Source organism: Zeugodacus cucurbitae, chromosome 6 (genome assembly GCF_028554725.1).
Source record: "Zeugodacus cucurbitae isolate PBARC_wt_2022May chromosome 6, idZeuCucr1.2, whole genome shotgun sequence".
Taxonomy (NCBI): Eukaryota; Metazoa; Arthropoda; class Insecta; order Diptera; family Tephritidae; genus Zeugodacus; species Zeugodacus cucurbitae.
Window position 1 is genome coordinate 43,317,868 of NC_071671.1, and position 14,584 is coordinate 43,332,451.

Here is a 14,584-nt window from a genome sequence, read left to right on the forward strand (position 1 = left end):
CAGAATATTATTTTGTAGTAACAAAATGCTAGATATTTACTATATAAGCAAAATTAAATTTTTAAAAGCAATTGAAGAAAGTTAATTTGGAAGTGTAAACGAATATTTAAAACAAGGCTAAATAAAAGATGTACATTGTTTCAATAAAGTTATTAACAAAGTAAATTCAGCAAATAATCTCGTGTTCGAGTGTTGTACTTGAGTTTATAATTTCTACAATTATTTCTGCTGACTTTAATTTTCACAAGTCATTTTGTCACATTGTTCATTCGTTTATGTATTTGTGGTGTTGTTCTGCTATTCTATTCATCTCACTGTTTCTCTATATTATTTGCTTTTCTTTTTTATTATTCTTTACCGTCGAGGGGTCGAGACGCTATAACTTCATTAGGGCGTGATTTTTATGTATGAGCTTAGTTCACCTGTTCACTTTTGAGTGAGGTATGAAAAGAGGTTTATACAAGGTAGTGGAATGACAAAGAAGTCTGAATGGCAATGAAACTTATACAAAAGTAAAAAAGGTCATTGCAAATAAGGACACAGTGTCAACAAAGCATTAAAGAACAAAGATGGAAGGAAAATGAGGATTCTTTAAGAATATAAAATTATTTAAGTTGAAGTGAAATATATTTCGTTTAAGAATTTAAAAGTTTAGAAAATTTAAGTTTTAAATTTGTATAGAATTTGTGCTCTTAAGGATTTTGAAAAATGTGCGATGTTTGTTTAGTTTATTATATAATAATAATATACAATGAGGCGCCTTTTGCATTTGTACATCCGCTTAAATTTTCCACGGTTTCTTCAGTATGTAAATTATTTCCAAAATATCCTCCATAAGAGATCTGGTGAATGATGCCCAAGATATCAAAACGTTTGGTTTGTAACACCAATTCACCAGAAATTCTCAGAAAATATGATGAATTCAAACATCCAATCGAAAACGAAAGAATCGCCATTTTTTTGTTACGCTGAGCCAATTTACACTCCAATAGATTACCAAAATGGAGGCTGACGAGCTAAGAAAAGTGTTGCCAACAGTGTTCCAAGTACGTAGTATATATATACAATATATTTCATGAAAAGAGTTGAAGCTCAGCACAAAATGACCGTTAACCATGTAGTTGTAGACTTTAGATCTTCATCATGGGCACTTGTATACTGATCAACAGTACCATCTCTATCAGAATATAAAGGAACACCTCCAAGCTTCATGAGGTTTCAATGAAACGATGTTTTATATTGAATGATCTTTTGTCGGACGATTTTTCCAACCAATTTTGTCTTCCTAAGCATTCCATATTCATTTCATTTCATATTTTACGGAAGCCTACCATGACCATGAAGAAATTCGAATCGCAATTACGGCGGCGAAGAACTGAAAAGGTGCATGCATCAGCTTCTTTGTAGAATATGGTCGGAAGAAAGCATGCCCGACGACTGGAATCTCAGTGTGCTCTGCCCAATCCATAAAAAGGGAGACCCACACTCTGCGCCAATTACCGTGGTATAAGTCTCCTCAACATTGCATATAAGGTCCTGTCAAGCGTATTGTGTTAAAGACTAAAGCCCACCGTCAACGAACTGAGTGGACCTTATCAGTGTGGCTTTAGACCTGGAAAACTCACCAGGGACCAGTTATTCACCATGTGCCAAATTTGGGAAAAGATCCGGGAGAGGAGAATCGATAGCTGCCTTCGATAGCACGAAAAAGAGCTGCCTATATGCCACGATGTCTGAATTTGGTATCCCTGCAAAACTAATACGGCTATGTAAACTGACGTCTAGAAACACCAAAAGCTCCATCAGGATCGGGAAGGGCCTCTCCGAGTCGTTCGATACCAAATGAGGTCTCAGAGAGGGTGACTCCCCATCGTGTGACTTCTTCAACTTGATGCTGGAAAAAATAGCACGTATTATCGCAGAGCTAAATAGAGCAGGTACAATCTTCTATAAGAGTGTACGGCTGCTGGCGTACGCCGATGATATTGATATCATCGGAAGCAACATCCGCGCCGTTTGTTCTGCTCTTTCCAGTCTGGATAATGAAGCGAAGTGTAAGGGTCTTGTGGTGTATGAGGACAAGGCGAAATATCTCCTGTCATCAAACAAACAGTCAGCGCACTCGTCTTTTGACCTTCAAGTCTTGACAGTCGTAACTTTAAGGTCGTAAATAATTTCGTATACCTGGGAACCAGCATCAACAACACCAACAATGTCAGCCTCGAAATCCAGAGCAGAATCATTCTTGTCAACAGGTGCTACTTTGGACTGAGTAGGCAATTGCAAAGTAAAGTCCTCTCTCGACGAACCAAAATCAAACTCTACAAGTCAATCAATTCGAATGATGGTTTGGACAACCGAGCTGCATTTATTGTGTCAACTCACTATCAATCAGCCAAAAATATTAAATTTGGAAAGAATAAAAGATTTTGTCAAAATATTTTAGGCGGTAATAGCGCTCATGAGAAAGAGAAGGGGAAAACCAGAACTTTCTGACAACAATTTTACTAAGGATTCGTGGACATTCAAGATCATGAATATTCATTCTTCAAATATGAAGTGTTAGTAGACGGTATTTCCACTTAAAGTTTCTTTTAATTTGACTCCAGTTTTAAACCCTTTTTAATAGCTTTTTCGTACAACCAAATTAATACGTAAAGATTATAATTGAGAAACCAGTCTTTGTCCTTCGCACTGCCAGCCGGCAGTAGCCACTCGATTATACATTTCTGTTTTTGCTGTTCATAAGAAGTTGGTAAGTTTCATCAGCTGTATGATTTTATCAACAACTAAAACTAAATTGACAGCGTGGACAAGAACTCCCAAAGTTGCATTCCATTTTCAACTCGATTTGTATTCGATTAAAACCTAATGTAGAAGAATTATATTTTTATTGGGTTCGATCCAAATAAGCGCTTTAATTGAGCACCGGCAAAAACGAAGAAATAGTTTACTTTCATAGCTCTACTCACTATATTCGTTTTAGTCTCCTCCCACTATTTTCTCCTTCTCGGACTTGATGGAATTTCACTCAAATGAGGAGGTCAAGATGAAAACCAACGCCCATCTTAAGGACTTTGAAACTTTCAGCCCATTTACTATTTCCAACTTATCAATAATACAATGCATTTATTTATATAATATTTGTGTTTTATTTGAAACTCCTTGTTATGACATACATTTATTTACTTGTATAAATACATGATTACTTATGGATAAAACATTTTCGTATACTATTACATATATATCTGCTATAGCTTTTACTAAGTTTATAAGCAAAACATAAACCATAATTTCTCACCTCCAACACTCTATAAATATTGAAATATTTGTAAGCATAATTCAGCCATGCCATCGCTTTTTTCTCTGCGATTGCATGACAATAACTTAAACGATAATAGTTTAGCGTGTGTTTCGTGTTATCGATAATAGTAAAATATTAAAATAAAAATTAAATTAACAATAATTTGCATAGAAAAAGTACTTTAACTTATAAAACTAGCGTACAAATACGTTTTTTCTCCATCGAATTGCATGTCGCGCATCAATCTCGAATCCGTTTGTCGCCTGCAGCTGTTGAAGCGCCAGCGGTGGTGCGTGTGATACGAGATTAAGGCACAACAAAAACAATTGTGCTATCCTTCGACGATTTAATATAATTTATTTTATTGTAAATGCTAAGTGGTCAGAAAAAAAAAAACAAAAACGAATAATAAATAAAATAACAAAATGAAAATTTTAAACAAATTTCTCTAAAATGTGCGCGATCTACGAAAATGTTCGCACACAAAAATGCTAGTTCGGATTTTCAAACAAATCATAATGAAATATCTAATGAATGGTTGTTTACTCTAATATTATTGGATAAATTGCCTAACATTTTCTGATTACTTTATTTTCGTTTAACGTTACTTTTAGTCTTCTGGGTCACGAGAATCGCGCGTGCGCACAAAGCGCGACATTTTGCCGCTAGCGCTAGGGACGCTTCATGGCAGCAGTCGTGGATTGAAGCGACCCATGAAGAGTATGATACCAGTGGGGTTGTGACGTACGAAGTAGAGGAATGGTTTGTCGAAGCGTAGACGTGGCGCATCCGGTACGCGAGCCTGACGTGGACGCAGTGATAGCGGTAGCTCCAGATATTTCGGGTCGAGTAGATCGTCGTAGAAGCCACGGCCGAGCGCTGACTCATGCACCAGCGAGCCGAAATCAATAACCGCCTCAGACGAATCATAGGCACCATCATCGTTCGCACCCAAATCCTTGTTTCGTTTACGTAATGGCGGCGCTGGATACATTTCCACGTGATGGTGATCGGCAATCTTCTCCTCACCACAAGTGCTGAACGTGTTGATTTGTATGACGTCGGATAAGTAGATGTCGCGATTGGCCGAACCTGTGAGACCGCGCAGATCGGCAAAATCAGACTTGAACAAACCCTTCAGACCCATCTTCTGCAAACCTAAAGAGGCATTAACGAAAGATCTGTGTGAGAAACGTGGTAGTTGCACTTCCATGCCGGGGCGATCCATCAGCGAGGTGAGTACATTACTCCAAGCGTTCTTGCTGAAAGATTGCTCAACCAGCTCACGCTCAAGTCGTTCCAAACTTTCAGCTGGCGAGAGTGTACTCTGATGACCGGGCATAACGTAAACGGTGCTGACGGTGTCTTGTATGCTGCCGAATGCAACAATTGTTGCGTCCAATTTGGGTTCGTAGCCAGCGGTGAAACCGCTCTTGTATAGCACCGCTGGTATGGGTATCAGGCGTCGTTGTCGCACGGAGGGGTGTACCTGGAAGAACATCTCACCGTCAGTCAACTGTGTTGAGCCATGTCTGCAATCCGTTTGGAAGAGATTGGCCGAAATTGTGGCCAGCGGTCCATTAACCCACAGACTGTTTGTGCGCAAATATTCCAGCACTTTGCCCATGGTGTGACGTTTCACCAACAGATTCGTACGACGGCGTATCACGTCATTCACCACATGGAAGTTCACTTCCTCCACATGTCCCGAATAGAATTGTTGTGTCTTCTCCTTGAAGAATTGCAATATTTTTCCATTTGCACGATCGCTGAAGATCTCACGTACGAAGGCGGTTGTCGCAATGTCACTATCGGTGGCGCGCTCCACAGAGTCGGTGATATTTCGGAAGACTAAATGTGGATTGAAGGTGACCATGTCGTCCAATTTCAGGACTTCGTTCATTTCGCCTGATGTGCTGCCACGTGCGCCGAGGAAAACCATTGAGAGCATTGATGTGAGCGCAAATGGCGACATCACCAAACTGCGTGCTGAGCTGATCTTTTCCGAGGTGATAGATTTCCAATAGCTGAACGCCAATTCATTGCAGAGTTTAACGAAAGATTGCAGATCTTCATCTAAATTAGTTACGGATGCTTCGAGTCCTTTAGTGTTCGTTGGGCTTGGCTCCATTTTTACAGGTGGCCGAGTTGCTTGCGTAGAAGTAGCCATTAAATTGTTCAGTTGCGCTGGCCGTTGCATTGGACGCTGTTGTGCGGTGTTGGCTGAATATGGTATGATCTTCGTGGGTTCGGCAGGTTTTGGCGCATTTATGCCGGTCTGCTTGTTGTAGTACGATACTGGCTTGAGTGTATGTATACGTTTCGTTGCAGTGGCTGTAGGTTTTGGCGTAGTCGTCGTAGCCTTTGTTGTAGTAGTGGAAGTTGTTGTACTTGTGCTGCTGATTGTTGTAGATGGTGACGCCTTTTCCGTTGTTGTTGTTGAGATAGCAGCAAGTGCAGGGCTGGTAGGGAATTTCGGTATAATGTAAGCTGTGAGGTCACCGGTGTCAGCGGTGTTTTGTGGATCAGGACGGTCGTAGTTGAGCTGTGGCATTTGAGGACGTTGCTGCGCTATAAATGAGTGAATCGGCTTAGCTGTAGTTTGCAATGTAATTTGCTCGGTGGAGACGGTGAGTTCCACATCGGCTGACTTAACGGGTGCCAAAGCCTCTTCAACATCAGCGACTTGGGAAGATTCTGCCTCAGTTGATTGTGATTGTGTTTCTTCCTCCGACTCCTCAGTCGAGTCCTCATCTTCTGGCTTCGTCGTTTCGACAACATCTTGTTGTATTGGCTGTGGTAGCGTTGGTGAAGTCAGCTCAATATCAACACTCTCGTCACTTGTGGTTTCCTGCTCGATGATAATGCTGTCGCCAGATGTATTAACATTGTTTGCTTCTTCACTATATTTGGTGGTAGATTCGCCAAGTTTAATGTAGGGATCCTCATCCGATTCAGTGCTATCCATTTCATCTGAAATTGTAACTGTTACATCCGTAGCTGCTTCGGGTTCATTGCCTGTGTTTTCTTCCTCCATATCCGTCCTAACAGTTGTGACATTTTCTTCTGCTGGTGGCACCGTTGTCGCCTCGTTTTCGCTTTCTTCTTTGCTGTTGCTTGGTTCTTCTAATTCACTAGATTCATATTTTACTGTTGTTGTTGGTGCATTTGTATATTGTATTTGTAAATTGGCTGCATTTGTATCATTATCATCTTCAGCATTACTAGATTCCTTCTCTATTGAGATATCGAGTGTCTCCGTAGAAACGTTTTCAGCTGTAACATCTTGTGTTTCATCGGCAGTTGTGTCATTATCGCTGAGAATTGGTGTGATTGTAGTAGCATCGTTGCTGACCTCTTTTTCTAACGACTCTTTCTCACTGGTTTCTTTTTCTTCGGAGATTTCTATGTTGTCTGTAACCTTTTCAATGGAGCCGTTTTCAGTTACCTCCTTTTCGTCACTGTCTTTTTCGCTGTTCTCATTCGCACTCAATTCTGTTGTATTAGAGATATCCGTAGTTTCTACTGTGCTGCTTATATGGGATTCACTATTATCCTCTTGCATGTCTTCCTTTTGCAGTTCCATTTGTTCTACGGCTTCAGTCTGCGCTTCGGTAGCCTCATTAGACACCTCTGTCGTCTGCGAGTCCTGAATTTGCAATTGAGATTCTTCTTCCAGTTTACTAGACGAATCGTCAGTCATCTGTTGAGTGCTCTGTTCTTCAAATAGTTTGTCTACTTCAGTAGATGTCGATTGCGTTTTTTCATCCAGTAAGATCTTCTCAGTATGGGCGACATATTGCTCTGTTGTTGTGACCACTTCCGTTTGTTCAAATTCTGGTTGTGTGGATTCGTTGGAATCCTCATGTACCTCGCTGAGTTTATATATATCTGCGTCATTCACATTTTCGATTTCGGTTATAATAACTTCGGCGCTTGTCATTTCCTCCTTCTTTTCTTCATTACTGCCTTCAGCGCTTAACTGTTCCGCCAATACAATTGTCTCAGCTTCATGAAGTGGTTCTTCAGAGTTTTCTGAATCCGCAGATTGCATAGTTGTCTCGCTGTCCTTTTCTTTTTCATAGAGACCCTCAGCATTATCTTCCAGTTGTTGTTGTGTGGCATAAATCTCAGAAAGAGATGGAACTTGTGTTTTCAAGGTGGTGCTTTCGACTGACTGAGTTTCTTCAACTTTAGTGACTTCGATTTTGTCTACTTTTTCTATGCTACCAAGCTGCTCAGTCGGCTTTTGTTCTGTGCTTTCAATATTATTCAATTCTTGAACTATGCTCTCTTCTGTGGCTTCCTTTTCATAACTATTAGTTTGTATTTCTGCTTCATCTACAAGAACAATTCTTTCTGTAGTAACCACATCCATATCAGCCTCGGGTTCTTGTACATTCTCCAGTGATAGCTCGGCTTTGTGTTCCTTTTCGGGCTCCTTTTCTATTTTCTCAACGCTATTTGCAGGTATAGCGGGTTTCTCCTCATTCAAGGCAACCTCTTCCTTGGAGGCGTATGTGGAAACCACCGGAGCTGTTTCGACCTCTGTGGTCAACTCATATTCGGTTTCATTAACCGGCGCTGGCGTTTCCGATTCTGGCGTTTCCACATTAGCTATATCAACCGACTCTTTAGCAGGTGGCGCTATCGTCGTGCTGATCGATACGGACATACTGTCATATGCTGGCACATTGTCGCCAACATCGTATTGGTCGGCAGTTGCCTGATCTGGTTTCAGTAAGAAAGATGTGTTCAATTGTGCAAAGTTTGTCAAACGATTACCATCTTCCACGGGGTCGGGACGATATGGATCAGGTTCCACTCCGGTCATTTGTTGTATTACATCGGATAAGAGGAATTCTATTTCGGTGCGCGTCTCGTTGGAGCTCATGAGTTGATTAGCAGCAATGGTGTTGGCGCCATCGACTAGAGTTGAAGCTACGGTAGCCGCCTGCGTTTGGAATTCAGACATTTTTATTTGATCAGTTGGTTTTAATATATCCATATTTAAGAGTGGTTTAAGATCGGCTACCTGTGGTGCTGGTTCCGTGGTTGAGTGGTTTTCTGCAATTATTGTATCCACTTTGTGTGTCACCGGCAGCTGCATCATAGGTATTTGATACTCGGTGCTGCTATCGGCATTACTAACGTCTGCGGTTTGTACATTCACTTCGTCGATCACTTCTACTTCAGTTGTGTCATCGTTATTGTGGTCAATCGTGCTGAGTGTGGTTTCGTAGTAGGGTTGTGCTGTTGTTTGAACCTCATTTATGATGGGTTCTTGTACATCAGCGTAAAGCGTTTCAAATTTAACAACATGCGCTGAATCATCTTCGTTCTTATCAGTTGACTTGTCTTCAAGTATCGTCGTTTCCGCGGCTTCATTTTCGTCCTTCTCCTTTTCTTCACCTGAATATTCAGACACATCTGTGGTATCTGTTAACTCTTGTTCCATAAACTCCTCAGTGTTATTCTCTAATACTGGTGCAGCAGTTGTCCTCTTGGTTGTCTCTTCGGATGTCGCGGATAATGTTGGTGGACGTATCGTTGTAATTAATTGTGGCTGTTCGGTGATATCCTCAACTAGCGTCATTTCCTCTTGTTCCACGCTTACTGTATCCACTGCATTGACTTGTTCCTCCTTAAGTATGGCGCCCTCAATGCTATCGGTAGCACCAGTAATGATGGCTGCTGAACTATCGAAGGATGTAGACTCTACATTTAGTGGTTCTTGGTGCAGCTCTACTACCGCAGGTTTATCCAAGATAGGACGCTTCTCTGATGCACTGGACTCGTTGACATCAGTTTCCAAATTCTCGCTTGCTAGTTCCTGTTTGAGCGACTCCATTATTTGATCGAAGGCGGTCATGGTGTGCTGCTCATCCATCGATATGGGCTTCTCCGACGGCTTATTGTGTTGTTGTTGAATTTGTGCAAGTGATGGCAGAGGTTTGCGCTTGAATTGGCCGTAGTCAGATTCATCAGTTTTGTCAGTTTCAACAGCATCATGGTGCCCAGGATGTGCGGGTTTGTAGTGTGGCAGTGGATAGCTTGAGACGCCAGGGCGCTTGTTTGCATGCGAAGGTTTGACATGTATTGGATGATAACCCGGGAAATGCTCCACGATTAGTGTATTCTCTGTTGTGGTGGTGGTGGTAGTAGTTGTGGGCTCTGGTGTCGTGGTAGTTGTTGTTGTGGTGGTTGGCGCTGGCGTTGTGGTGGTAGTTGTAGTCGTAGTCGTTGTTGTTGTCGTAGTTGTTGGTTCAGGCGTTGTAGTTGTGGTCGTGGGCTCTGGTGTCGTGGTTGTTGTTGGTTCCGGTTTTGTGGTGGTAGTTGAAGTGGTGCTTGGAGTTGGCTTCTTATGCGGACGTGGTCGAGTTTTGTTTGGTTTGTGGCTCACAGTGGCATTGTGCTTATTGACCACTGGCTCAACAGTTGTTGGTGTGGGCACGGGCACATCAGCGGCTACTGGATGCTTATTGCCTGTGTGCTGAGGTGCACCCTCGCCAGTTTGCGGATGCTTATGGATAGTCTGTTGAGTCGCGCCGGTTGGACGCGGCTTGTTAGTAGCTGGTTTACGCTTATCTGCAGCTTGATGCGGTTTACCATTGCCTTGACCAGGCTGACGTGTAGGCTTCTTCTTCTTCTTTTTGGGTGTAGTGGAGTTCGGTCGCGGAGTGGTGGTGCTCGTAATCGGCTCTGGTGTAGTGGTTGTTGGTGCCTCTGTAGTGGTGGTTGTTGTTGTGGGTGCCGGTGTTGTTGTTGTCGTAGTTGTGGTTGTTGTAGTGGTGGTTGGCTCCGGTGTGGTTGTTGTCGTCGTTGTTGAGGTAGTAGTCGGTTCAGGTGTTGTTGTTGTTGTAGTCGTAGTAGTTGGCTTCTTCTTTATCTTCTGCTTGTTGTGGCCGCCTTGTGGCTTTTTAGTCGTACCTCCATTCTCCCCACCATTCGGTGTCTTGTGACGATGAGGCGCCGCTGGACGCTTATGGTGCACAACAACTGGAGGTCTCTTGCCATAACCCTCATTCAATTCCACCGTGTCTGCGGCTACTATTGGACGCGCTGTCGTTGCACTTTGTATGATTTCTTGGTTATTAACAAAGACGCGTCGAGTTGTCGTTTCCGGGTCTGTATATTCGGGCAGTTTATGATAAATCGGTTGCATCTGCAGCTGTGAGAAGCCATCAAAGTGTTGCATATTCGCCGCAACATTTTGATACTGTTGCATGCCGGTGTATACAGACTCATTTGGACCTAGCTCTTCTTGCACCACTTGTGGTGTTATGGCGGTGGATGTTGTAGTGGGTGCAGTTGTAGTTGTCTTACGTTTTTGGCCCGGCTTGCGCTTGTTGGGTTTTGGACGCTTTGTGACATGTGTAACCGGTGCTGCAATTGTTGAGACCTCAAGCAACTCAGAGTCTGGTGTCATGACAATCTGTTGTGGTTTCTGCTGTGGGAAAATATCACCGCCGCCATTACCGAAAATTGCTGGCAAAATCATTGACCAAGATGAGGTTACATCAGGCGTATCCAACACGGGTAGAGCATCCTTCGAAATGTTCTTATTCGATTCCACCTCCTTGTTTAGCACACTTTGCACACTATCGACAATATCCTGCACATTCTTCTCCGGCTCACGGTCGTCTACGGGCACATGTTGTACAATGGATGAATTTTCGCCATCGCCATTCGCCACAATACTCTGTATTTCCTCCATGGTCATGAGACGCTTCACCAATTCGCCATTCTCATCGAACGTGTAGAACTCGTAGCGATCGGGGTTCAACAGATCAATGGGACTGGCCACTTGCAGTGAGGGTTGTGGTTTGGGCACCTTGTGGCCCAAGGCGTCAGTGAACTCAGGTTCATTGCCATTGAGTATGACCGAAACGGATGTGACGACACTGTAAATATTAGAGATAAGGATGTTAGTGATGTGTGATAATAAAGGGGAGGATGTGAGATAAGTTAAAAATAAGTGTTATTGAAAAAGTCAAAATAGAAAATGATAGAAATTACCAAAAAGCTGAACATTTCGCTTAGAAATTTGTATAGGAGAAATATCTTTTTTGAAAGAGCTTTTTAAGAGCTTTTAGTGCCAAGTAAGCATTTTTATATAGTATGGTGTGAGTAACTGTGGTTTTAAAGCGTTTTAATAAGAGAGTACTTTTGAAACTTAATTGTGGAAGCTCTTAAGTCGTTCGAAGATGATTGAAATGTTATGTTTTTTGTTCTATATAAGACTAGAGCTAAACTAAAAATATTTGCTTTAAGTTGCAGCTTTGAAAAAAAAGATTTTTGGATTCTATGTTAGATTTTTATTTTATAAAACTATTATATTTATGAATATTCAAATCTCCAAGCAACACTATCCACTTACACTTCTCTGCAATACCAATTCGTATTTCTAAACATCACTTAATGCGTCAATATTTTCATAAGCTTCAATTTATCACATTTGACTGAATATTTACGGTGATTTTGAGTAGATATCATTTATATCGTTGCATATTTTTAAGCGCATATCATGGCACAAATAAAATTGCATAATCCTAGTGTTGAATAATGTATGTTTGCTTCATATACGTATGTATGTATGTGTGATGCACAAGTGCGAAGCTCAATTGCAGTGAGTGATAAATACCATTGCATTAGCACACATTTTCTGCTCACAACAAACGATATACTCGTCCATACAAATATACAACTTCAAAAGCAACGAAGTACGAGTAGTAAATTTGGTTTGTGTGCTTGTGCGAATGTGCAGAGCTGCTTGCTAGTGCGATAAACTAGTATATTTTTACTACTGCTGCGTTTCGACAAATGGTTTTTATTGAATTATTTGGCAGAATGCAAAATACAATTTTTATTTGATTGCGAGCGTACTATAAGTCAGTGCATAAGCTAGTCAAGTCCGTACATATTTCCCGTAAATTGATCGAACAAATGGTTCAGATTATAACTTATGATATTCTGCTGGGTATTTGGCGAACAAATTAATGACATCAATATACGAGACATTAGTCAGTGCGTTAGCTAACAGCTGCCCAAACTGACTTTGAGAAGTGAAATATTGACTTATTTAAATATTCTATATTCATCATCACTCATATTAAGGGAGCTTTGCTGCAATATGCATATCAAAAGTGATACTTTTAAGAGTATTGATGGGAAACTTTTATATTTCGAATGGACTAGAGCAGTTGTGCCTTTTAGTAGTTTCAATGAGATGGGAGTATTTCAAGTAAGATAAGTGCTTTATTAGTCAGTGTTTCTGGAACATACACCAATCTCATTTCACAACTCCTCAAAAATATAAGTATGTTACAATGTAAACAATTAATTATTTATTTATTACTGTAAATTTCATCATCTGATTAGATGTGATGCCAGTTAGAACACATTTACTTGTTGTTTTATTATATGATCCTGTTATTATATGTGATTCAAATGATGTCGTCAGATGATCAGATCTGATGACTATTGCCACATATTATATAAGTACATCGACGCACCGTATTAACCGATTAGTTATGATGTCAATTGGAACAATGTGATTAAAAATGGATACATATACTGTCATCTTAATTGATGTGATGTAAATTGGAATATCGAAACAAGCTTCTTTCAGTTTATAGTACTAGCAAATGACCATCTGATTTCATGTGATGCCAATTAAAGCAAATTTTACTTTAGTGTGATATGAAATTAGTCAACACATAATCGAGTGGTTAATGTGATTCGAAATAGCTTTGCTTATGATCATCTTAATTGGTGCATAGTCTCATAAAATGATTAATTGGTTTGATATTAGGTCAATCAAAGAAAATTTCATACGAGTTATCATATAATCGAATGATGCCTCATCTAATTTGAGGTAATCAAAAACTGATTACAAGTACATCATATGATGATCAATTGGTTTGATGGAATGCCTATTGAAACAGTTTTACTTTTACTTTGATGTTAATAAACGCATGATTAGCAATATATGATAATTTAATTTGATTTGATATTCTTGATTTGATTTGGTGATGTGATGCCTATTGCAGAACGAGAAATTCTCATCATAAGATCACTTGATTTCACTTCAATATCTAATAGTATGTTTACATATGAGAATAATCTCGTTCTAAGCTCGTTCAATAATCTAACCTTTTACACATAGCCAAATGAGATTATCAATTGTCAAATGTGTTGCATTTGTTGTTGTATCACACATATTTCTCTCGCTGTCGGCCATTTTTGTTTACATATTCATTTAACATTTCTCCTCTTCTTCGCAAAATTATCGATAATCCTAGATAATTTTATAATCTCGGATTATCCAGAGCGGAATTTTGTATGAAAAATCTCGTTTCTTAATTACAGATTAGCGAGTTAAGCTCGTAAATGGAGATAATCTCGTTATATATAAACATATTGTAAGTAGAAGTATATTAAAGTATGTTGTGATAAGCTCATCGCATCACCATATAGCGAGTTGACATATAATGATTACATGACGTCACTATCAATGATTTACAAAAAATATAATGCAAAAAATGTTCTCTAACATATTAAAATATATTTCATTTAACCGTTGCAATTGACGATATTGTTTGACATTCCACCACCTCACTTGGCAATATGTCGAAATCACTCACGAATAAAGATATCAACTGATAATACAACACATCGTATGAAAGTCATTATGTCACATTATATTATAAATATTCAAATAACATCACCTCATCACAACACATTGCAATATATTACATCTAATCACATCAATAAATATGTATTACATACATTTAATGGCATCACATCACGTCATGAAAATTAGATCATCTGAAACCAGGCATATGGAGTGATGACAATTCAGTTCAGATCATAACGATTCAATTCTTAGTACATTACGTTCAGTGATGATATATCACAGCGATACTAGCAAAAATAAATCATAAATGTCAATTAAACATGTCGATTCAAATTATACTACACACAACACATCATCCTGGATTGACATCGTAGCATATATCAAAAGCAATAAATGAGCAGAAAGTTTTGCTCTTCCTCAGCACTAGAAAGTCAATAAGCGTTTCATGACACATCGACGATCCATAACTTTAACTATACTCTTAATGACACCACCAGCGCTCCTATGTAGTCTAATTGATTTTAATACATATGAAATGGCTAACATGAATAAATAAAGAAAAATCTATACAATAGAGATATCAAATCACATTTTTTTAGTTTTAATCTAAAGCTCGTCCAACTAAATTTTGTTTAATCTCC

General features: G+C 39.8%; 1 protein-coding gene across 3 annotated transcripts in view; it reads right to left on the reverse strand.

Annotated features, from left to right (window-relative positions):
• Nucleotides 1–3,128: 3,128 nt before the first annotated feature.
• Nucleotides 3,129–14,584, reverse strand: part of LOC105219471 (mucin-2) — a 98,023-nt gene continuing 86,567 nt past the window's right edge. For 2 of the 3 annotated variants that reach the window (XM_029045072.2, XM_011195620.3), the window contains exon 5: nucleotides 3,129–11,208. In XM_029045072.2, the coding sequence (XP_028900905.2) occupies nucleotides 3,987–11,208 (7,222 nt within the window). In that variant the 3' untranslated portion in view covers nucleotides 3,129–3,986. The remainder of the gene's footprint in view (nucleotides 11,209–14,584) is intronic. The other variant, XM_029045073.2, reaches the window with a different exon arrangement.